Below are 25,569 nucleotides of genomic sequence, written 5' to 3'. Positions count from 1 at the left end.
TAGAAAAGGGTGGAATATTTCTTCATATCCCACAAAAATATTAAAATAAAAACGAGTTTATAATATTCATGATAGCTTAAGTTCGTAAGATACGTTCTATAAGTTTGTCAATGTTTACTAAGTGACGTAGGTGAAAAGTCATAGATTCTCGCCATAGTCCCAGTCCCCCTTTCAAAATACAAGGGGGGACGTAAAAGGAGGCCGGGCTATTTCGCTGCCTCTCCTCAGTCGGAAAATACGCAATTTTCGTCATTCGCGTCGCGCTGACGTGCACAGTTTTCAAGAACCAATGAGATGCTGGTTGTAATTTAGAGGCGGGGATTAACTCCGGACCTACGTTTGGACTGGAGATAAAGCTGGAAATGTGGCGAATTTATACCTTCTCCCTAATAAATTAGGTATCACTTATTGGTTTCACCAGAAGTGAGATGAGACTAGAAGTATCGAGGTTACCAAATTCTTCACTCGGCGAAAGTGAATATTCTTGATAACCCACCAACGGTTGGCCCTCTGGTAGCGGTTTCTGAATTTTCCCTCCAAAACGTGTGACGCTCGTGGCGGTAGACGGTCGAACTGTATTCAAGCACAGGCGTCCGTGTTCCGCGGTTTTAGGTTGAGGGGAAGGGGGTAGGAATTTTTTTTGGAACTCGAGCTGTTTTTTTCTCTCTAGTGTAGGCGCGATGGAAATGGCATAAAATCCTCAAATTTGTTCACTAGTGCTGGGATCTACTACCAATGCTAGAGCCCTTCACTTCTAATCTCATCTTACTTCTGGTTTCACCAAGCTTGGCTATACATAATTTTTCCCCTCAAGAGCCCACCTCTGCTGGTGGGGCGCTGTCAAAGGTTTAGTACAGACTAAATAGGAAGATGGAAGTCCTGCAAAACCGAGTGCAGTCAATTCTCGCTTCCATCGTTCTCCCTCGAACTAGCTCGAGCTGTAAGTCTCTAGCTTTACGAAGTATAGGTAGTGTCATACTTATGGAAAATATCACTTATAAACTTATGATGATAGATTTACTTATTTCGTCTAAATTCATGAGAAGAATAACCCCTTAAATTTTAATCGAGCAAAACCAATTTTTGCAAACGGAAAAATGTTTTAAATACATTAAAGTTCGAACTATTTTTCATACTTGTTAAGAATTCATCTTAAACTGAGTTTTCCCACGCTGTTACGGTATAACTTCCTAGTTTATATAATTTTGACGACAATACCGTAATCTCTACACAATCGAATATTGATGTATTGGAATATTTCTTTCTACACCTTTTTTATTCTTTTATTTCTTTTTGAGAAAGAAAATTTATATATTTTTTTTTTATTCGAGTTTTTGAGGCGAGGGCCGGACCGTGAGTTCATGGGTTACTTTTTCTCCGGAGGAAGGAAGAGGAATGAGAAAAATCCTTGCCGCCGCAATCCAGAGTCCCATTCGTATTAATAAAAAAACCGCTGCGAAATATATTACGTAACGTATAAAAAGAAATATAGAATTGGAAAAGGCTTGATCCGGAAAATTCAATCGAAATTGTAGTTTGACCGAGATCGAAGAATAAGTTTCCCCAGTATGTTCCATTTTAAGAGAGATCGTATATAGACTACTTTTAACTGTACGAGCTTTATCAATGTGTATTAATCCGCATGGCCTTTCTATAGATTACAATCTGTTCTTGAAGAAATCTCGGAGAATCTTTCTTCAATTCGCCTCTCCCCCATACCTTCTTACTCTACGTTTCCCCTTAGGTAGAAGTAAATCAATTCGAAGATATTAATTTTTAAGTAATTAATTTAATAAGAAAGAGAAGAATGGACGGTTATATAGGCATAGAAGTCTTAAAATCTTTTGTTTTATTTACTTCTGCCTTCACGCTTACGCTTTCTTAATCCCGAAAAAGATTTTTTTTTACCCTGAAGTTGAGCTCATGGGCTGGTCTCCTCTCTTTGTGTCGATTCTGATGGGTTTCGCGCTCCAACGCAATGATCGATTGAAATTATATAGATGGAAAAACTAACCTCAAATTCTCTTTTCTTCCAATCATTCGCTTCTTCTCCGCAGCCCCACCGCCTGCCGCATTCCTTTTTAAACCCCTATAAGCAACTTCTCCCCGATTCCCGTTTCGTGATAAAGGATTTCCATTATTAGAGAATGATTCGAAAATGGTTTTGGGCGCATTTCTTAAAAGGGTGGTTGCGCTCGTTAAACCTAAAACATTGTGGGAGGTACACGATTCTAACGTTGTTTAATTTCGTATTATTATTTTCAATAATATCTTGTTGCAATTCCATCGTTACGATTTGGTGTTTAATTAAGAATGTGGTTTTCCGTTTGGTTACAGACTATGGGCGGAAGTGTTTCACGTGAGTGCCAGCAGTGGCACGGTCAAATGGCAGCAAGTGTCCGAGGATCTAGTTCCGGTAAACATCACTTGCATTCAGGACACCCCCGAATGCGTCTTCCACATCACTGCCTACAACTCGCAGGTCGAGAAAATTTTGGATGTCAGGCTGGTGCAACCCGGTAAGTGATTGGACTCAATTCCAAGTCTCTTTTCCACTTAAGTGGTTACTTAAGTCAAACAGCGTTTATTGTCGAATATGACTAGGCCTAAGTCAGGGTAGTTTTAAATGAAACATTCGCTATTGCTGCTGAATATACTGTTTTAAGGTGGAATTCATAAACGTCGGACGCAACGCAATTTAATACAGGCGAAGGCAGGGCGTCATGCGCAAAAGGCAGAACGCCCTGCCTTCGCCTGTACTAAATTGCGTTGCGTCCGACGTTTATGAATTCCACAATAAACCTGTTAAAATTACAGCTAAGAAAACCTCGTACAGTAGGTCAAAATGTTATTTTTGCCTACTATTAAGTTTTTTAAATTGTTAAGATCTATTTTTCATTAAAGTTCAGGTAACATAACATTATACCTTAGAAGAACGGCCCATTTCTAAATATAAAAGGAATCAAATATTAAATGAAAAAAATTATAATAAATAAATTATCTCTTATTAGAAAATAATTAGCATTTAATTAGTCTTAAAAACGAGGACCACTGTGCCGCCATTGATTTATATTACCTGAACTTGTCCTTTTACATTCACTTATTATTTTATGGCTTACAAGTGGGTCAGTGTCATTAATTCAAAAATTTTACATTTTTTCCTCTTATCTTATCTTTCTAGGGACGCGTTTGGGTCAGGCGTCCGAATGCTTCGTTTATTGGAAGGACCCTTCAACGGGTGACACTTGGGGCCTCAATTTCACTTCGCCTATAGATGCCAAACAGTTCCGGGAATGTTGCGTAAGTCCATATTATTTTATTGGTATCCTTCCGGGCTTCGTGTAAACGTCACGTTTAAATTAAAACATCTCACGTATCTTTATCGTTTACGCGTTAAATTATAAATTCCAAACACACCTATTAAGTATATTCCTTTGAAGACCTTTAAAATGGCGTAGGAGGGATTTACTCGAAAGAAAATCGGTGAAAGAAGCATCCCACGTAATTTTGGTTTCTTTATTTTTTCGAAAATGGTGTTCCTTTAAGTCGCGTTATCCAAATTTGAGATTCGGGTCGCCACTGATGCAGTGAGTAGTGTTTGCTAAACGGTGGGCGTTCACCTTTCGCGAGAATTATATAGAAAAGACATTTTTAGTGCGCTAAAGTTAACTATTTATTTAAATAGTATCATTACTTTTTAATATATTTATTGGTTTTTTGTTTTATTTTTTTTTTCAGTCTCCCACTTTTAAGTTTTCCAGGAAGGCTTCGTCCTCGTATTCGCTCAAATTGGAACCTCCTAAGGTGAGATTTCTCGATACAAATTAATAGAAGATTAGTTCAATCATCTCGATTTGTTGGCGTATATTTAGCAACAACAGCAACAAAAAGCCAAAGGCAAACGCAAGCCTCAGTCAACTCCTAGCTCACCCTCTCGGGGCCGCGAATTGCAATGTACCTGTATGACGGCGGAAAACCTGCATCGGACCAGAAATGGGCGAGTGCGGTACACGGGCGCCGCCACTTTGCCCCGAACGGGGACCAACCGACTGACGGACGATCACCACAAGGGGGGCGGACCGTACGATGGTCGGGGCCGTTTGTCGGCGCACCCTTCCAGTCAGTCCGTCTACGACAACGTCTCGGGAAGCGGTGGCGGCGGAGGCGCCCAGAGAAAGGGTACCACCACCGTCAGCGTTCACAGCCAGAAACAAGGGCAATCCGGCAAACAGTCGAGCGCTTCCGACAGTGGACTTCGCGGTTCCGAGAGACAGCGCAGCGATCACGCCCGGGCCCAGTACGCCCAATCCTCTCGCAAAGAGCAAGCCAAAAGCATGGACTATAGTTTGATGTCCGGATCGAAGCAGGGTGGCGGCGGCGGCGGACACGATGGCTCTTCCGGGCCATCGGGGCGCCACTCTTCGTCGGTCTCCGCTTCGACCACTCAACTACCGACCCGCGGCAAAAGCAAAAGCACCGATAACGTTTTCGAACAAGCTTCGGCTTCTTCGGCCCACGGCTCGATGGGGGACGTGGGAAGCGTCGGCGGCGGCAGTGGGAGAGACTTGGCCGGATTGAGTCTCGACAGCAATACCTTAAAACGAATGCTCCACCCTTTAATCACCAACAACTCTTCGACTCACAGTTCGCCCGAACAAGAAACGAGTTCGGCGCCTCTCCGAGAACGCCGCAAATCGGACAGCGAAGACGCCAGGGAAAGAAGGCTGATCATGATGTTGAAATCGGCGGCGGCAGCCTCGGGACACTCGCTTTCCTTCGGCGGCATTCGGAATCGCCAAAACCGGTCCGAAGCCGGACGGCGTAGGAGCCTCGAAAGAAGTCTTTGTCTCGATCTGACCGATACTGACCACTCTCCCCCTTCTGATAACTTCCTTTACGACAATCTGTGCTACGCCACCACGCCGAGCTCCAGCAACGACAACAGCGACGTCCCTTGCGTCAGTTCCGACGAGGGCGGAGGTCATCACCACCATCGGGCCCACACGCAGCCTCCCTCTCGTCAAGGCTCCCTCAGCGCCAAACTGCCCAGTTCACCCACTAACAAACTACTCGTCGAATACGAGATGCACCTGAGGAACGCGCTGGCCAGGGGACTGGACGCTGAGAGTTACAGCCTCCATACCTTCGAGGCTCTGCTCAGTCAAAGCATGGAGAATGTCGGTAAGTCATCCATTTCTCTTTCCTCTTTTTTCTCAAAAAATCAATCTAGTTCGTATATCGGTGGGGGGGGGGTGGGGGGCTCTTTATTTAAAGCGATACATTGGAAAGCGACACCCCTCTCTTTTTACGCCATCCATTTTGATCCCATTTCCCTAATAAATCAGACATCCCCATCCAAAGGGTCAAACGTTGGCGGAAGAAACATCGCCCTTCATTGATCGCGTCCAATTACTTTAGTTTCACTCTAGAATCCATCAAGGATGAAAGCTCGAAATGGAAATACACTTTTCTACTTGACATTCCTAATACGACTTCCAAACAAAACCATATTCTAAAACTGGCAGAAAAAACCCGCTTAGGCTAATACAACGGCCGCTAGCTTATAAATTTGAAAAATTAGTTAAGCCTTTGTGTTTGAATTTTGAAACACCTCTTGCATTAACAATTGATATACTAAAGTCACGTGAGATTGTGTAAATATATGCGGGTGACTATATCAAGGTCAATTTCCTTTTAAAGCTACTTGAACCCGCCAGTTTACCTATATTATAATAACTTGAAACCCAACCCGACCTCTAAACAACCGAATTAAATTTAATTTGAAATTTCACTCAGAATGGAGTAGTGAATAATATTATTATCAGTTTAGTAGTATAGGACGTCTTTCTAGATTAGTATAGCCTGCAGCCGCGCGGTATAGTGGCGCGCCTTGTTAAGTAAGAATCGAGAGGTCAAAACCGCAACGAAGGTTCGACCGACAAATACGAGCCGCAGTCCCTTCCTTACCCCTTTTCCTCTTCCGTCCCTGTTCTCCGGGGTAGCGATTAGGGCATCGAATAAATCGATGAAAATGTCATTTCGACTGGCTGGGGCGCGATGAATCGAACACCGTCGTCGAGGAGTCCGCCACCCACTTACTATTATACCAAGAAGCGGTATCTAGTTTATTAGGGAGAAGGTATAAATGCCTAAGTATTCGCGCCGCGCCATAGTCCCAGTCCCCCTTTCAAAATACAAGGGGGAACGTAAAAGGAGGCCGGGCTATTTCGCTGCCTCTCCTCAGTCGGAAAATACTTAGTTTTCGTCATCCGCGTCGCGCTGACGTGAGTTTTCAAGAACCAATGAGATGCTGGTTGTAATTTAGAGGCCTGGATTAACTTCGGACCTACGTTTGGACTGGAGATAAAGCCTTAAATGTGGCGAATTTAAACCTTCTCCCTAATAAACTAGATACCACTTCTTGCTATTATCTCTTAGAAATATATATTTCCAACAGAGTGCTGGGCCCCTCTAACGCGCCGCATCCCAGAACCATCCCATCCCATTCCATCTCCTCTTTTCTTCTTTAACTTACATCTTTTCCTATCCATCCTTCCTCCTTCAATGGTGGCAGCACCTTCTCTCACTAAAAATTCTACTTTTCAAAAATTTACTCGAATAAGCAAGCTCTCAAGCTCTCCGAGAAGCTAGACGATGAGGGGAGGAAGGGGGGGGGGGGTTATTAAGCCACTTAATTATCCCCGGATTAAATTTCGAAATATGAACCCTAGAAGATTATATAGTTTCTTCCCAACGAATGTTTTTGATAAAGTTAAAATTAGCTTTTTCGTATATGGGAACTTCATTATCGAATTTAATTTACCCGTCGCAAAGTTTTTTTTTTACTGGTTCATAAGTTTTGATTTTAAAATGGACTCGAAAACTATTATTTTTTTTGGAGAGAGATAGAAAGTTTTTTATTAATTGAATTGAGAATATTTCGTCATTATAACCTTGGGTTTTTTTAAAGAAAATATTAACCTTCCCCTTTTATATAATTTTGTAATCTTAATTACATAAAAAGAAGTAAAGAGACGTTGACGAGAGTGTAAATTTGACCCATTTACTTTTACAATCGTTTAAATTTTTTTCTGATAAATTAGCCATAAATTAAAATGTCAAACTTAAGTGGAAAGTGTCAAAGAACATGGGGTATTAAGTTAGCAGAAGTGTACTATTGGTGAAGTATGTATCTTGGTAACTTAAACATGTTTTGTTATTACTATTAGCTTGTTTTAGGGACTAATCAATGTTTGGAAGCACATATATCCGTAATTAAATGTTGTAGGCCGGGTAGGCCCCATATTTTTTGACCCTTTCCATTCAGTTTGACACCAAAGAACACCTTTAATTTAGGGCATAATAATTATAAACACTATATAACTGATTTGACCAAAAATTAATGGTAATAATTCCCCATTAAATTATTTATTAAATTCAACTTTAAAACATTATTTGGACCAGAAGTGAGATGGGACTCGAAGTGAAGGGCTGTAGCATTGGTAATAGATCCTGGCACTAGTGAACAAATTTGAGGATTTTATGCCGCTTCAATCGCGCCTGCACTAGAGTTCCAGAAAAATTTCTTACCCCCTTCCCCTCAACCTAAAGCGGCGGAACACGGATGCGGACGCTTGTATCTAGTTCGGCCGTCTACCACCACCCGAGAGCGTCTCACGTTTTGGAGGGAAAAATTCAGAAACCGCTACCAGAGGGCCAACCGTTGGTGTCTTATCAGGAATATTCACTTTCGCCAAGTAAAGAATTTGGTTAGCTCAGTACTTCTAGTCTCATCTCACTTCTGTTTGGACGTATAGAATTTTTCTTTGCAGTCCTATTTACCTAACCTGTTCTTCCTTTTAAACTTTTAAACTAACTTTAAAATTGTTAATATTTCTCATATACGATTACGTAGGAGTCAAAATGTCCTTGGAAAATCAGTAAAATCGAAAAAGAAGAAAAAAAAATCGCCCCATAACCTTAAACTTTCAAAATTTACTCTCCCTTTTTTTAAAAAAAATAACGAGGTTTTTTGGTGCCATTTAATCCCACTTAACGCGTTCCAAATATTTCACTGTAAAATAAACTATAATAGGAATAGTAAATTTTCGCTGAGGGCTAGAACTAATAGGGGAGGGGGACAATTTACCCCGAACAATGGACACGACTAGTGTTATTACCAGTTAATTTTAATTAGCTTCAACTTCATCATTCTAATTTAGCTTATCCACACGAAAAAAAGAAACGTAGAATAATGATGAGGAAAAAATGTTCTGGCTAGAAAATGATGTCTAGTTTAGGAAGGAGGGGGGGAGAAGGGACTGAAGAGCAGAGTATGAAATCCAGAAGAGCAGAGCGTTACCATGGAAACCTAGATGTAAACGGAGCGCTGGGTGTGGTCCGACCTGCCTCTTCTGTAAGGGTCTTATAGCATCTTCAGTTTTCAAGTCGAACCCTAACCCTTCTAGCCTACTACACCACCTCCCAATCTTTCCACTGTCGAAACGGTTTTTTACTAAGAGTCAAATTTTTCTTTCTCACTTCTATAGAGGCTTTTATTTATACATCATAAGTTCATAAGATATGTTCCATTAGTTTGTCACTGGTAACTTAGAAACTGGAGCTTGTAATTTTGAAGTGATTGAAGTAGGTCATAGATTCAGGGTAAAGCGAAGATGTCTGGTGACTGGGGTGCTGTCAAATTTGGGCTTAGTACAGGCTAAATAGGACCTAGATGGACTGCAAAATTAGCACAAAGTGTATAGGACTTCAATTCTCTAACTAGCTCGAGGTAAAGTGACGCCTGATGAGGCGCTGTCAAAGGCTTAGTAAAGACTAAATAGGAGCTAGATAGACTGCTCGAGCTGTAAGTCTCTTAGTAGCATTTCGAAGTATAGGTAGTGTCATACTTATCACGTAACATATCTTATAAACTTATGATACATCTAATTATTTTTAGGTTAGTTTAGGGGGTTATTGCGTTGCCTAACGCTTTGCTAACGGATATAGGCCTACCTATTATTTTAATCGATGCATTAATATATTGGGCGTGTATAATTAACTAGCCAATACGAACTCGATTCGGACATAGATTAATGAGCTTACTTTGCGCCGGAGACATTTTGGCTGCTGCCCGTTATTTTTTTTTACTCTCTCTCTCTCTTTGCTTCTCTTTCGTTTCTCTTTAACCCTAATCTTTAACCCTAATTTCAACAATTTTTTATCTATACCTGTTTCGAGCTGCTCCACGCGACTCCTCCTATTTTCGGAAGTAACTTTTTAGAGTTACTTCCGTTATTTCCTTTTTTTATTTCTTTTATTAGCCCAAAGTTCCGGTTGGGTACTTTTTTGTAATGTTTTTTTTTCTCCTACGACCTAATTTGTGCTCCAAATATTAAGCGAAAGTTTAAGAAATATTTAGTAATGGCCCCTGAGCGTGTTTTGAACTGTAGAAACTGGTTATGACCCCTTGAATTGTTGAAGCGACAAGCGAGTATATTACGTATATTTTTAAAATATACCAGATTAGTCGACAATATTAACTTTATTCTTGATCCCTTTAACTGTATATTAATCATTAATTATAAGCCTATTTGGGTAAACGTATTAAAAGGAGGGGCGGTCAATAAAGTAACGGTAAGTAAAAAGCGAAACTATTTTTTATTAGTTTGTAATGTTTACAAATGCGGAAACAGAAACACGCTAATGATAATGATAATGATTATTTTGGTGGGGAAAGTTATAACATTGTTTAACCGATGCTTTATTTTCCAGAAAGAGTTGTTGGTTCATAATCAATATTAGCTTTTATTTATTTATTTACTTACTTAACTAACTTAATTATATTCATTCATATATTTGCTATATTATCGTTATTTTTAATTTAGTTTTTAATCATTAATTACTGGTTTTTCCCGCCTATTTTTTTTTTCTCCCTTCTCTCATTTTTTTCCTTCAATTATTTCGCCGCAATTAATACGATAATTAGAAATCTCGAGAATTGACATGAATTTTTGAACTTTCATATATATATATATATTTTTTTGGCTTTTTTGAATCATTTTTTGAAATCCTCCGATAATTTAAAGTATAGATCGCGGCCACATTTTTTATTTTTTTTTTTTTGCGTGAAATATTTTGGAATCGGTATAAATATATATACCGTTTGCTCTGTTATATTTTTGTATATACATATATTTATATATATAACCCGCTCCGCCCCTTTCGTGACCTTTCTCGCCCTTATTTTTGGCCATTTTGCATTTTTTTGCGTCAAATAACCCCAATACCAGCAGGTGCGAATTATTATTATTATATATTTTTTTCCTTATCAGTTTTTCCTTTTTTGGGATTTTTTTTTTTTGGTCCATTATACGGGGTGCTTTGCTCGGTTTATGACGAGGTTCATATCTGACCCATATTATTTTGCTGAAAAAGAAATTTGTTTTTTTAAACAACGAAGTTAAATTAATTTAATTTAAAGTACATTTAAAATTCCTTACATATTAAAATATATTTTTTTTTTAGTTAAAACTATCAAATTCCCTTTGCAACGTGTTCCTCGTGATATACCGAGCGTAGTTTCCCGTATATATTATGATATTTTTGTCCGTTTTTATAATTATTTTGATTAATTTCAAATTATTAATTTTTTTTTAATTATTATTTTAAACGATTTACCGTACTCCTCTGAATTTTTTTTAACGAGATCTGAATTGTAACGAAACCTTTCCTTGGCCCTTTTTTTTCCCTGGTTCCTTTTTCCCCGTTTCTGTTGCTGTCTCGAATGGCGCTGCCCACCCAATGTCCGTCTGTCCAGTGGCTTTAATGCGAGAAGTTCACGTGGAACTGGAGGCCATCAAACGGGAAGAGAACGCGCTGAAAGGCGGCGAAGGGCGTCGTGGATATGTCCTCTCCTCTTCCTCCTCCCAGACAAGTAGGTCCAAATCGCAACACACTGACATCGCGACCAAAAAAAAAATAATTAACACAGCACTATATGACAAAATGACAACTTCGACAACTCTTGTTTAAATACCCTTTCTCTTTAAATATTCGATTTCTCCTGATTATATTAACAATCAATCAATCTTTATGCGTGACCCCATTTTTGCCTTTGGTCATTTCCTAAGTTGGTTTTCTTTGTTGATCAATTTGTTTGTTTTACTTGTTTACTTGTTTGCTGTGCTTGGCTGGTTTGATACGCATCCTTGAAATTAATTTGTTTGTTAAGTACGCCTTACGTTTGTTTAGGAATTAAAATTCGCCAGTAATTAAAATTGGTTATCTTTTTTAATCAATTGAAAGCAAATGTGAATTTGCGAAGTTGCCGCGCATCTCAGGGAAAAATCCGGATAAGTCTTTGAATTTAAATTATCGACCAAAAATACCATGGAATTATTTATAACGAATAATATTTTGTAAGATTCTTTTAAAATTGACTGAAAAGTCGTGGAAAACCTCAGGAAATTTGAATCGGAAACCTTTCTGTTGGAAACTTTGACTTTATGATGTATTAAACCTACGTGCCGTATCTGTTATCGGAAAACAGACGGAAAATTAGAGAGAAGAGGCGAATTTTAATTATCTACGCGGCGTATCTCGCACTTAATCGTGTAATTCGTTTGCCATTTTGAATCACAAACTTTATATACACTTATCATTTGCTGAAATTTCAATTTAGCGGTTGTGAATAATTTGAAAAATTGTGATTTTTGTTTTGCGGTGAGGGTGATTTAAGCACAATTATTATATGAAAAATGTCATTATTCAATTAAATGCACCTCCTAAAATTTGAGTAGGTAAAGGTTCTTATCATTGGGTATTAAACAAATCGTATCTTCAAGCAGGGAGAAATGAGGTAAGATGGAGTGGTAATGATTATGGGCGACGTGCGGTACCCCGCGCACGTCCCGACCCATCGGTAGGCGATTGTTAAGTGCTGCCGCGTAGCGCTATTGTATTTGTATCAGAACTAGATTCTATTTTTAAGACAGTGAAGGCGTCCTTTACGATTCCGTACTGTATTAGACTATCCCTAAGCGCTGAGGATGCTGGGATCAGTGGGATGACTTCGGTGCCGTTCCGTAGGTGGGGGGTACAGAGGTAACGTTTTAGGTATGAGGATTACCACTCCATCCCTCTCTCCTTCAAGTTTCAAAAGCGATTCATCTACGGTAAGGTTACGTAACAAGATATCCCGACTTTCATTTTCATCAAGACTAAAAAAAAGAATAAAGAAAATGAATATTTTCTCTGTCCCCCCTCGCGTGTGGTTGGTTCTACCAAGAAGCGATATCTAGTTTACTAGGGAGAAGGTATAAATTCGCCACATCTCTAGCGTTATCTCCAATCTAAACGTAGGTCCGGAGTTTATCCCCGCCGCCTCTAAATTACAACCAGCAATCATCTCATTGGTTCTTGAAAACTGTGCACGTCAGCGCGACGCGAATGACGAAAATTACAGTCATATTTTCCGACTGACGAGAGGCGAAATAGCCCAGCCTCTCTCCCTTTTCGTCCCCCCTTGTATTTTGAAAGGGGGACTGGTTGTGACTATGGCGCGCGAATACTTAAGCATCTTATACCTTCTTCCTAATAAACTAGATATCGCTTCTTGGTTCTACGTTATTCTCATTTCTTCTAAGGTGTTACGCGAAAATAAGGTTTTGACCGAATATGAGAAAATTACGCCTTGAAATTTTTCTAGCCACGTCTAAAAGGGTTTTAGAAATAGAATTTAAGGTGACCAAATGAGATTTTTCAACGCGAAAAGCAAATTTCCTTTTCCACTAAAAAAAAAACTCATTTAATTCCGAGGGTAGAACGGACATTCTATAGAGAGTTAGGCTTAGCCGAGTTTACCTTAATATTATTCAAGGATGTTGCTGCTTACACCAGGGCCATTTTAAATTACCCTGAACTAGCTCTCTCTTTTTTTTCGCTGAATCTTTCGAGTTTTGTTGATACGATAACGTTTTTTTTAGTGCCGGACGCTGCGCGGTGATTCGGGGTTTTACTGGGATATGAAAAGGGCTTTTCTAGATTTAGTGCCGCTTCATCCATTTCGGCATAGTTTTTTGGTGAATTTATTTACACCTTTAGAAGACTATACAGGAGTAGTACTTTTGGGGGTCCTTTCTATGCAGGGTGTCTCTGATAAGTCTGGTCAAGAAGTGATATCTAGTTTACTAGGGAGAAGGTTTAAATTCGCCACATTTCTAGCTCTTTATCTCCAGTCCAAACGTATAGTAGGTCTGGAGTTAATCCCCGTCGCCTCTAAATTACAGCCAGCATCTCATTGGTTCTTGAAAACTGTGCACGTCAGCGCGACGTGAATGACGAAAATTACGTATTTTCCAACTGAGGAGAGTGTAGCGAAATAGCCCGGCCTGATTTTATGCCCCCCCCCTTGTATTTTGAAAGGGGGACTGGGACTATGGCCTGCGAATACTTAGGCAACTTATACCTTCTCCCTACTAGATATCACTTCTTGGTCTGGCATAAATGAACACAGATGTTCTTTGATTGCACGATTTTGAGTCGAAAATGTTCTGTGACATTTTGAAGTCCGGGCCACTGTTTTTATTTTACGGATGACCCCTTAAATTTAATTAAGAAACAATGATTTCTTATTTAATTAAGGGGTCATCCGTAAAACACCCAAATCATAACTCGAAACATTGGCCTCTTGTGGCAAAATGGAGATAGAAGTTACATTTTCGACTCAAAATCGTAAAAAGAACATCCCCGATAATTATTAGCAGACTTATCAGAAACACCCTGTATATCTATGTTTTCAGTGATTAAAATATGAATATTTACCATACCCGAAATAATTTTTAGGCAAAATAATACCACGGTTGTCATGGTAACACTGTATACACCCAGGTAACCCTGAAATTAGGCTTAACTTCTCTCGATATTGAATGAAAACCCATGTTATAGAATAGTTACACGTTATTCGCGTATTATTTATCTCTTTCAAATCTGTTAAAATGAGTAGGGTTTTATATAATGGGATTCCAAGGAATATTAGTTCATTTACGCGTGTTATAATATACAATACCCAGTTTGCCCACGCGTCTTGGATTCGTGGGCAAACCCCTTTAGCTTAGTGTCTATTTTAATCTTTTGGAGGAATTTGGAATTTTTGGTAATTTTTTTTTCTTTTCTTTTCTTTAGTACAATACTCGTTTGTTAGGAAAATTTAGGAGATATTTGAAAAGTCCATTAGTAGAAATGAACTAACGCTCGAAATAATTAATTAGCAGTAAAATCTCGTCCGCCTTCTCCTCTTATCTTCCTTCCTTCCGTGCTTTCATGGGAGAGAGATCGAAAAATGAATTCGTCTGGAATAAACCCAGGAAAGAGCCCGCCTGATTAGAGAGGTTAAGAAATGCGGAAAAGTAAGGGAAATTTAGAATGGAAACAAAACTTGGGAATTTTAAAATTGTCACAAAGCCAGGGAAATTTTAACATTGTCTCAAAGCCCGGGGGAATTATAAAATTGTCTCAAAGCCCGGGGGAATTATAAAATTGTCACAAAGCCCGGGGGAATTATAAAATTGTCACAAAGCCCGGGGGAATTATAAAATTGTCACAAAGCCGGGGGGAATTTTAAAATTGTCTCAAAGCCGGGGGGAATTTTAAAATTGTCTCAAAGCCAGGGGGAATTTTAAAATTGTCTCAAAGCCAGGGGGAATTTTAAAATTGTCTCAAAGCCAAGGGGAATTTTGAAATTGTCTCAAAGCCAAGGGGAATTTTGAAATTGTCTCAAAGCCAGGGGGAATTTTGAAATTGTCTCAAAGCCAGGGGGAATTTTAAAATTGTCTCAAAGCCAGGGGGAATTTTAAAATTGTCTCAAAGCCAGGGGGAATTTTAAAATTGTCTCAAAGCCAAGGGGAATTTTAAAATTGTCTCAAAGCCAAGGGGAATTTTAAAATTGTCTCAAAGCCAGGGGGAATTTTAAAATTGTCACAAAGCCAAGGGGAATTTTAAAATTGTCACAAAGCCAGGGAAATTTTAAAATTGTCTCAAAGCCGGGGGAATTTTAAAATTTTCACAAAGCCAGGGGGAATTTTAAAATTGTCACAAAGCCAGGGGGGATTTTAAAATTGTCACAAAGCCGGGGGAACTTTAAAATTGTCACAAAGCCGGAGGAATTATTAAATTGTCACAAAGCCGGGGGAATTATAAAATTGTCACAAAGCCGGGGGAATTATAAAATTGTCACAAAGCCGGGGGAATCATAAAATTGTCACAAAGCCGGGGGAATTTTAAAATTGTCACAAAACTGGGGGAATTTCAAAATTGCCATAGGTCATTTCTTTTTGGTTCGGTAATTTTTCAATGAAAACTAATGTCGTCATTTATAAACAAAACATTTTCATTTTTCTACAAATAAAATTAGAAATTAAGATGGGTCTGGGAAAGTGACTTTAGACTCGGTAAATTTTGAAAGGAAGGAGCTAGCCAACTTGTTCCATTAAAATAGAGAAAGAATTCACGATTTCTTAACCTCTCTCTTATTCTGGCGGAGATCTCCGGGAGAGGAGAATAGCCTGAGAGGAAAGAGTGCGAAGAATGTATGGAAGGGAATTCCTATCGAGCCGCTTTTGGGGAAGTGACGTCAGTCCCGCCATCTCGGCCGTTTCCGGAACTAAAAAAGGAACGGGGGGAGGGGAAGAGGAAGTATGACTCGAAAAATTCAATATATATATAGTTTAACGACATATTTATATCGATAGTTAAAATAGATTAGAAAGTACATTATACGTTTCCCAACATTTTTCCTTCGTCAGATTTGTTTTAAATTAAAAACTGATTGCCAAAAGTTTGCGGGTCGAAGTATTGATTCTGGTACACGATGCTGGTCTTCCATGAAAATATCTTTTTTTTTTTTGCAAGCTTTATTCTGAGTTATATTCAACAAAGCGAGAATTGGAGGGAATTTTCGTACGATAATTTATCGATACTCGGTCTTAATTTAGAATATTTAGAATCAATATATCGTATTTAAGCTTAGACTATTGTTATGGGGCTCAGATACGTTAGGTAAGATGACAGACGTCGTCTGCTATGACTTATTTAAGTTCCGTAATGCGTAAATTAATTCAATTTGGAAAGCGTTAATTATACCGGTCGAGTTAACCTGGCTGTATAATTGTTCCTTAAGAAAGTATTTGTAAGTTCCGATTGTAATTCGTACATTTTTGTTCTCTTTCCCTCCTTTCGGCTGACCAGGGCCCACTTTCACGTACAGCAAATGCAGCACATTACCGCTTCCCGGAGCTTCGTCGGGCGGACGTCACCTTTCGTCCAGTTTGACCTCTTCGAGAACCGGTGGTCTGGTCAACGACATCGCTTCCAATCTGATGCAACAAGCCTCGGTGGACAGCACCGATTCTCGCATCTATCTGACATCTTCCGAGGTAAGTCTATGCAAAAATCCTTCTTATTTTTTTCTTATTCCTTCATTTCAAAAAGTTACTTAAAAGTGTTTACAATCATTAATGAGCGTGAACTAATTGTGACACATAATTGGAGGTCACTATTTTACGTTAAGTCGATCTAAATCTACAAGATATAAGAAGGGGATAATAGTAGAAGGATGACACTCTGTATCCTCTTAATACTTTAGCTATATAACATGATTCGTCCCAGGCTCAGCCTTTTTGTTTGCTCTGCTCATCAAACCTCAGGTGGGTATCGCACCGTGCTAGGGTGAATTCTATAACTGCTTGGTACTGAATCCTCAGCAATCAACCCACAAACCTTGATTGTCTTGAGGTTGGACAAAAATCCACAAGCGCATGCGCCTTGGCAAATAATTAAGCGCTGATAGAGTAATGATAAGGGAACTATTTATCGCGTATTTGATTCGGTTTCGTATCCTTGCTCCAAATTTTAAGGGATGTTGGGAAGAATCGTGTTACAATTACCTCGCTTTATGGCACACTTCTCTCGAAGAGAAGTATTATAGACTTCTGAAGATATCTAGAAAAACTCTCATCTTACTTACATTTATTGCAAAATTCCGCCTTTTATGTGGGAAGAGATAAACGAGTACAATTTCTGTAGGTTCGGCTACGCCAATCGAATTGAGACCTTTACGTGTCTCGCTGTAGAAAATCACGTAATGAATGCTAATGAAATTAAAAGTCCAAGAAGCGTGATAGAACCTTTCCTCCTGACACCATCTTTCTCTATTCCATTTTAACTCCATAAATTTATATTAACGTCTCCAAGACGAATTTCTCCGGTAAAGGGACACGTTTGACAGCGGTTTAATTGATTTATGTTAAGTAGACTTTTCTCAACCGAAAGCTCTCTCTCTGGTTTGAATCCTTTAATGAATGTTCAGGTTCTTGAGACCTAGACAACGAATACCCTTCGTAAAATTATACCCTTTTATTTATCTTTACATTTTCCCACTTGTTTTAGGTTTTGAAGAATTTGAAATGTAGGATAAATGCATATTTTGGCGGAAATTTGTAATTCCAGATGTCAAAATCTCCTTTGATATGATTTCCCGAATGAGGTTTGAATTTTGGAATTTGGAGAATGAAGGATTATAGCTTGTAGGGACTAAGGAATACCCGCAATTTTGCACAGGGATAAGAGTTTAATGTTGTTTGGTTTGATAATTAACTGACAACACAAACTAAGTTCGATGGAAAATTATTCTAAAATAGTGTGTACTCATTAAGAAAGAGTTTTCTAATTAGGGGCCATCTTAGAAAATAGCTACCGGTAATTTAAAAAGCTTCTTTACGTAATAACATACCTTTCAATTGCTAAATAACTACATCATATTTAGGGTTTAAAGGGATTTCCATAGATACTCCTGTAGGAATGTTTAACTGCAACACGTGAATGTGCATAGGAAAAGCCAACATCCAGAAGCGCGCCTTTAAATCTATAACCCGCAACACACCAATGTGCGCAGGAAAAGCCAACATCCAGAAGCGCGCCTTTAAATCTATAGCCCGCAATACACTTTTCATTCCTTTTTCGAAAAATAAGAAAGCAATTATTTCGGAAAATCATAAGCGTATTTAAAAATTTATGGCAAAATGGGTATAATTAACCTATTTTATTACCTCTCAAACTAATTAAATGGTAGTATTAGACATTAGTAGCGCGCTTGTTTTTCGCGCCAAAATGCGACTTTTTTATCTGAAAGAGAGCGGGAAAGATGTGTTATTTTTATTTAGGTTTATTTTCAATTACATTTATCTCAACCAGGCCTAGCTTTCCTGAAACTTGCTAGTAGTATTCGCGCCTGGCGCAATTTTATCGCGATTTTCAAAAGCAATCTCTTATTTCGCTCCTGCAAAAGCTAAATTCCTTTTAAAAATGTTTCTCCGTTTTTGGCGCGCGGCCGTTTGAAGCCTTCTTTTTATTATTAGGTGTATCCTGTCCGTATACACCATCCATGTATGTACCCGTTGAATAAGCGTGTATGTACTGTATATACTCGCAAATAGAGCGTTCGTTTCAGTTGAAAATTTATGAGGCAAAAATGTAGCCTTGCCGCGCCCGATTTTTCTTATTTTACTCTTTTCTAGCTATAGCAGCAGTTTTACTAGCGAATACCCTAACCTACAGGCGCGCCCTTTTTCGTTTGCCCCCAAAAACGAGGTTTTCCTCGTATTTTTTCTTTTCTGAATTTCGAAATCTCAGAATCTTTGTTGAGAGACGTTACGAATTACGAGTTGCCTCTAGCGCAATAAAATTTCACTGCAAATGCCTTTATAACATAGCGTTAAACAGGGGAGTTTTATGACAATTTAGTTTTAGTTTACCTTTTTAAAGACTAAATTTAGTTCAATTAAACTACCAAATTACACCTCTGGCCTAGTTTGTCTTTCGGAGCTTCAATTTAGGTTCGTCTCTCATCAAAGCTAGATATCCATTCTGTAATCTATTTCGAGCCGTGTTTTAAGCTATCTGGACCACTCTTTAGATGATTTAATGATCCGTATACCTTTCCTTCTTGAATTTATTAGCTTTTCTTCAGATTTTTCTTCATTTCCATATAATAATGGATTAAAAAAAAAAGAAAGAGAAACTTGAAGATGGAGAGAGCGAGCGAAAAAAAAACATCCTTCTCTCTTTTCTCTTGGCCTTTTTTTGAATTATTCATAAGAATACCCGTTATATTTTTCTTTCACTGCCAAAAATAACGTATGAGATTGAAAATTAAAAATAAGGTAACTTTTTTCTATCAAATTTCTCTTTTCTAACCATAATACAGCGTAATTACGTAACCTGCGTCCGTGGACGATTATGCTAATTTACCCAACAAAGAGTTTCTGACCCTGTAGATGAATTATTGTTAGAATTTAATGCAAATATTCTTACATTTGACTCAAAACGGAGTTTGAAGTCTCAAAATCCCAAAAATTAAAAAAAAAAGCTACAAATGCAATATTTGGTCTAATTTTGTTTATTTTCAAATATTTGAAAGAACTCTCTACTAGATAATTTACAAGTTTGCCTATAACATGTTTTTCATGGAAATTTGAAATTTCACCACCTATATATATATATTCAAGTTATATCTAGTTTATTAGGGAGAAGGTATAAATTCGCACCACATTTCCAGCTTTATCTCCAGTTCAAACGTAGGTCCGGAGTTAATCCCCTTCTCTAAATTACAACCAGCATCTCATTGGTTCTTGGTAACTCACGTCAGCGCGACGCGAGTGACGAAAATTACAGTCATATTTTCCGACTGAGGAGAGGCGAAATAGCCCGGTGGCCTCCTTTTACGTCCCCCCTTGTATTTTGAAAGGGGGACTGGGACTATGGTCCGCGAATACTTAGGCATCTTATACCTTCTCCCTAGTAAACTAGATATCACTTCTTGATATATTGTTTTGGGGGTGTTGATGGTACAGTTAGTTCGCGCAGACGCCAGCTGAGTTTTCCATCCCCAGGGATATCTTTTCTATTGAAGAGATCATTAGGCTTAATTTGTGGAGAATGAAAATGGCGAGGGTAGAGAAGTAGAGTATGGAGAAAGGGATCTTGTAAGTTCTTTTGACGGAGGGAGATCTACTATAGGCCCGCGGGGTTAGCATTCATCATTTTGTCAGCTGGGTCTCCCCTCACCTCCTTTTCGCTCACTCTCTTTGCAGCCGCCATACTCGGGACTAGCTCCTCCATCGATGCTTTTCGGTCGCACCTGACCCCCGTTACACCGCCAAATTTCGCCCTCCTATTATTAATAGGTCTTCTTCTCTCATTTCTTGCCTTTCTCTCACTAGCTTCCGTACGCGGTACTCTCATCCTGAAACTGACTATGGTAGATGCTGATTCATTTACCCAACCACGTTATTTTTTTTTTTAGTTTTTTCCCTCGTGAAATCCGTTAATCAGCAGGTTTCATACAATCCTGGTAAACCAGGAAATGTCAGGGAAATAAGTTATTTTCATTAAAATTCAGGGAAATCAGGGAAATTTGTGAGGCTCGAGTAAGTTTGCTCTGAAGGGGTTGCTTCAAATAAAAACCACTTTTGTAGTTATTACTCCAAAAAACCCAGTTTTTGGAGATTACACCAAAAACCTAAACCCACTTTTGTAGTTATTACTCCAAAAAAAAAACAGATTTGGTTATTATACCAAAAAACCCCACTTTTGTAGTTATTACTCCAAAAAAACCACTTTTGTAGTTATTACTCCAAAAAAACCCACTTTTGTAGTTATAACTCCCAAAAAAATCCACTTTTGTAGTTATAACTCCAAAAAAATCCACTTTTGTAGTTATTACTCCAAAAAAATCCACTTTTGTAGTTATTACTCCAAAAAAATCCACTTTTGTAGTTATTACTCCAAAAAAATCCACTTTTGTAGTTATTGCTTCAAAAGACCCACTTTTGTAGTTATTACTCCAAATAAACCCACTTTTGTAGTTATTGCTCCAAAAGACCCGCTTTTGTAGTTATTGCTCCAAAAGACCCGCTTTTGTAGTTATTGCTCCAAAAGACCCACTTTTGTAATTATTACTCCAAAAGGACCCACTTTTGTAATTATTACACCAAAAAAGCCACTATTGTAGTTATTACTCCAAAAAAACCCACTTTTGTAATTATTACACCAAAAAAGCCACTATTGTAGTTATTACTCCAAAAAAACCCACTTTTGTAGTTATTAGTCCAAAAAACCCACTTTTGTAGTTATTACTCCAAAAAACCCACTTTTGTAGTTATTACTCCAAAAAACCCACTTTTGTAGTTATTACTCCAAAAAAAAACCACTTTCGTAGTTATTATTCCAAAAAATAATCCCACTTTTGTAGTCATTACACCAAAAAAGCCACTCTTTTAGTTATTACTCCAATAAAGCCAATCTTTTAGTTATTACACCAAAAAAGCCCACTCATTTAGTTATAACTCCAAAAAAAGCCATTCTTTAAGTTATTACTCCAAAAAACCACTCCTTCAGACACTAGATGGTCTTGCACCTGGAAATATGTGGAAAAAACCTGGGAATATCAGGGAAATAGGTATTGCAAAAGTTGTATGAGCCCTGATCAGGTTCCCGTATGTAAATTCTTATAGATAATTACAAATTTCCCATGAGAAAACCCGCCTTTTTCTTTTAAAATTTAAATCATACTTAGACTGTGAATGATTTCAAATTTAGTTTACAATACCACCAAAGTTTCCAACGCTTATAGTATCAATTGAACACTGGCAGTGATACGAAACGCGCGTGTTTGCACTGATGTATAGAAAAAGAAAAGGTATTAGGTGTGGTGATAAACGATGATCGACAAAAAGAACATTTCCAGCACCGCGTACTCTACTCACTCCTTTATTCTTACGTATTATTTTTCGCGCGCTTTGGGCTCCGTATTTTCCCGCCTTGTTTCTTCGAGGCCATTAGGTTTTGTATTGCAGACTATAATAGACCTAATTCCGAATATTTTCCAGGAGGGGATGAAAGGGGTTAAGGCGGAGAGGAAAACTAGCTGAGAATATTATTGATCCCTTATACCATTCTTCGCGGACTGATATTTTGTTCTGACGAAAGAGAGAGTTGTAGAAAGTGCAGGGCCCCCTTGTGTTTTTTTTTTTCAAGCCCCGGGCTTTCTTCCGCAGTTGTTTTATCGAAATGACATAAGGAGGTTCTTAATCACGTTTGTCCTTTTTATCCCTAGTGTTTTCTGGTTTTTGTTTTTTTGTTTTTTTGCTTGCCCCGTTTCCTTTTTAAGAAAACTAGAGTGGTGACCTCTACTCCCCCATTTTCTCGGAAAGATTTTTTTCCGCCCCCGTCTTTCTACTTAAAACTAATGATTCGTAACAAAAGGTAATAACGTCGATACGATTGGTTTACGTTTCCCTTCTTTTTCCTCGCGTTTAAATATAAATGGCATCCTGGGAATTTAGGAGAGAAAATGGCTTCGGGACTGTAGATGTAGCATTTTTTTTGGCATGCAGGCTTTAGTAATATTATTCAATATGTTAATTGTTACGTATTGAACCTAAGGTAATTTTATTGCTCTAAATAGGTCGGTTGTCTTATAGACTTTTAAAGGCCGACTTCCAACGAAAAGGGTTCTAGCGAACTGAAAACCGAGCATCGAGAGAGACTAACAATGACGCAACCGTGCCGATTTTCGAATCCCCGCTGGGGAAAAAGTTGGAAGGCTTCTAGCTAACTGAAAACCGTGCAATGTGGTTCTAGCGAACTGAAGATAAACAATAGCCCCTTCCAAAAAGTTTTGAAAAAATGTTCTTTCCAGAGTCAGTTCAGTTCTTCCTACAAACAGGAAGTAGTTTCCCCGCATAGCCTAGTTCACAACCTAGATATGACGTTTTTAGCTCCAAGTGCGCGTGCGCGAAGAACTTAAACAACAAGATGCACAAGGCAGTCAAACTTTTTGGAAGGGGCTATTGAAATCCTTTTAATTTTTTTCCTACCGAATTTTTGCTTTCCCCTGAGGGAAATTCTCTATTGTTCATCTTCAGTTCGTTAGAATCACACTGCACGGCTTTCAGTTATCTAGAACCCTTCCCTCTATTGTTCATCTTCAGTTCGTTAGAATCACACTGCACGGCTTTCAGTTATCTAGAACCCTTCCAACTTTTGCCCCAGCAGGGGTTTCGAAAATCGGCACGGTCGCTCCATTGTTAGTCTCGATGCTCGGTTTTCAGTTCGTTGGAACCCTTTTCGTTGGAAGTCGGCCTTTAAGAAATACAAGATCTGTGTGGCAAAAAATTAGCTTTAGTATTTGAATATGGTAGCGTTATAAATTCTTTATTATAATCTTCTGCATATGGCGTAAATAAAATGTTTGAAAGTGTATATCTCTGGTTCAGGACAATTGAATGTTATCTCTAGTCGAGATTTAATACTTAACTCCTCCTAAATGAAAAGCGTCCCTAAAACTTGACTTTATACACTTTCGCACCCTGGCTAAGCTGCGTGAGTTTTCTCCATTTCAAGGAGTCGAATTTCACTCAATTTTGACTTAATCCCTACACTGCCATTCCGTTTTTAATAATAAATAAAGCTTCGGTAGACATTTTTTCTATATTCCAATAAAAGGAGTGTTAGCTTCTTGCGTTTTTCTGCAATTTTTTGCTGATCTCTTTTGGTTGGAATTCCCTATTTTTGGTTATAGTGGTTGTTATAAGGAGTTATATGAAAGTGAAAACCATTTTGTGAGGAGAAACGCTTTGATTAGAGAGTGTTCGTAAAATAGTATCTATCCATATATAGCAAAAACGGATTTATGCACTAAGAACGTCGGATCGTAGCTTTAGCCTCTAGTACCATCCTCGCATACTTTATTGAGAAACTTCGTCTGCTTATATTTTGACTCCACCCACAAATTCTGTATATAGCGACTTCTAGAGATCGAAAATGTCATTCTTATTTCTATTTTCGTGGTTGAATTTTTTTTCTGAATTGCTATGGGTGGAGTCAAAATATAAGCAGACGAAGTTTCTCAATAAAGTATGCGAGGATGGGTAGTGAATTCGCTACGTTCAACGTTCTTCTTCCATAAATCCGTTTTTGATATATAGTTATAACCCGCTTCTTTACCTTAACTTATTCATTCGGAATTGAAATATACGAACGGTACATGCAGAGCAGAGAATATATCAATGTTTACCGAAGATGGAATATATATGTCAGTTCTTCCTCTTGGCGAAAACCTAATGAATCGCGACGTTAATTGGTCTGCTCCTCATTCTCCTTATAGGCGGCCTATACGAAATGGAACTATATTTTAGTTCGCACTGAGTGCAAGTCCCTTTCCCTTTTCGGACTAAATTAATCTTCCGCGATGTCTGGAACCTAATTACTGCCGTGTTTGCTTTTAGTCAAATTTGACCTTATTCATTTTTCACGCCCATACATATATGCGTTTGGGTAAATGATAAATTCAATCTTTAACTGACTTAATAGTTGATTACTAAAATTGTTCTGGCATCAACTTGTATACTAATAGTTTTACGAAGAATTGTCTGTTCGGTCGCACGTACCGAAAATACAGGTTGTATCAGAAGGGGATGATACTCTGTATCCTCTTATAATGCTTCAGTTATGTAACATGATTCTTCCCAGGTTCATGCACCTTTTTGTTTGCTCCCCTGCTCATCAAACTTCAGATGGGCATCGCACCGTGCTAGGGTGAATTCTATACCTGTTTGGTATTTACTAAATCCTCAGCAATCAACCCACAAACCTTGATTGTCTTGACGAGGGACAAAAATCCACAAGCGCATGCAAGCGCCTTGGCGAATAGTTAAGCAGCGCTAATAGAGTAATGATGAGGGAACTATTTATCGCGTACGTGATTCGGTTTAGTAACCTTGCTCCAAATGTTAAGGGATGTTGGGAAGAAACATGTTACAATTGCCCCGCTTTGTGCTTGTAAACTTCTCTCGAAGAAATGTATTATATACACAACATCGCCCGCAAACAATCTGTTGGATATTGTGAGTCCCCGAGTCTGTGACCATGATAGAAGATTCGTAATCACCTATTTTTTACCATGTTAAACCATATAGGTGGGTGTCAAAGACATACCCGTGTAATCATAAGGGTAATTTCCTTCTAATATAAGCTATAGCGGCCTTTCATTTTTCCCTCAAATTATTGCTCGGTGTCGCTAACTTTTAGTTCCTTGGAGCGAGAGACGATAATCTGGTCTTTAATTTACCTTCTTCCTCCTTTCCACCAATTCTTCCACCTATTAAGAACCTCGAGGCTCTCTGTAGACTTCGATTAAGGAACCGTGGGAACGACATCAAGAATTTAAAAAAGGAAAAAAAATCCGCTATAGGAGAGAAGCGGAAGCCGTACATAGAACTGGCCGATCTTCGTTACTCATTAATGAGTTTTAATGACGCAAATCTGCTCTTATCCGTTAATCGCTAATTTTTATAATTGCCATTTTCAAACACCCCTCATTCTCCGTCCTTTCTCTTGTCCTCCATTTTTTTTTTGCAAGGCAATTCCACACTCTTTTGTTTCACGTGACCGTAACTAGTATCATTAATATCTCAAGCTCAATTTGCTTTTGAGAAAAATCAGTGGCGTCAC

At 38.5% G+C, this 25,569-nt stretch overlaps 1 protein-coding gene and 2 long non-coding RNA genes across 14 annotated transcripts in view; 1 reads left to right on the top strand and 2 right to left on the bottom strand.

Moving 5' to 3' along the window:
- Positions 1-25,569, top strand: part of sif (guanine nucleotide exchange factor still life) — a 98,484-nt gene that overhangs the window by 26,591 nt on the left and 46,324 nt on the right. For 9 of the 10 annotated variants that reach the window (XM_089842616.1, XM_089842610.1, XM_089842614.1 and 6 more), the window contains 6 exons: positions 2,338-2,519; positions 3,182-3,300; positions 3,739-3,804; positions 3,873-5,181; positions 10,820-10,936; positions 16,246-16,433. In XM_089842616.1, coding sequence (XP_089698742.1) covers positions 2,338-2,519; positions 3,182-3,300; positions 3,739-3,804; positions 3,873-5,181; positions 10,820-10,936; positions 16,246-16,433 — 1,981 coding nt within the window. The remainder of the gene's footprint in view (positions 1-2,337; positions 2,520-3,181; positions 3,301-3,738; positions 3,805-3,872; positions 5,182-10,819; positions 10,937-16,245; positions 16,434-25,569) is intronic. The other variant, XM_089842615.1, reaches the window with a different exon arrangement.
- On the bottom strand, positions 16,303-18,027 carry LOC149661214 (uncharacterized). 2 transcript variants are annotated; one of them, XR_016368811.1, is made up of 3 exons: positions 17,184-18,027; positions 17,024-17,123; positions 16,303-16,439 (listed from the first exon to the last, which is right to left on the bottom strand). It is a non-coding gene; the product is annotated as an uncharacterized LOC149661214 (long non-coding RNA). The 2 variants fall into 2 exon arrangements; XR_016368810.1 differs by having other exon boundaries at positions 17,024-17,376; positions 17,437-18,027.
- Positions 18,185-20,903, bottom strand: LOC149661213 (uncharacterized). Of its 2 annotated transcripts, XR_016369070.1 has the most exons (3): positions 20,122-20,903; positions 19,252-19,325; positions 18,185-19,177 (listed from the first exon to the last, which is right to left on the bottom strand). It is a non-coding gene; the product is annotated as an uncharacterized LOC149661213 (long non-coding RNA). The 2 variants fall into 2 exon arrangements; XR_016369071.1 differs by having other exon boundaries at positions 18,185-19,325.

The sequence above is a fragment of the Phalangium opilio genome, unplaced genomic scaffold (genome assembly GCF_054372755.1).
Source record: "Phalangium opilio isolate 3A_F unplaced genomic scaffold, DU_Popi_V2 ptg000070l_1, whole genome shotgun sequence".
Classification (NCBI taxonomy): domain Eukaryota; kingdom Metazoa; phylum Arthropoda; class Arachnida; order Opiliones; family Phalangiidae; genus Phalangium; species Phalangium opilio.
Note: the sequence above shows the minus strand (reverse complement) of the source record. Positions and strands in the feature narration are given on the sequence as shown.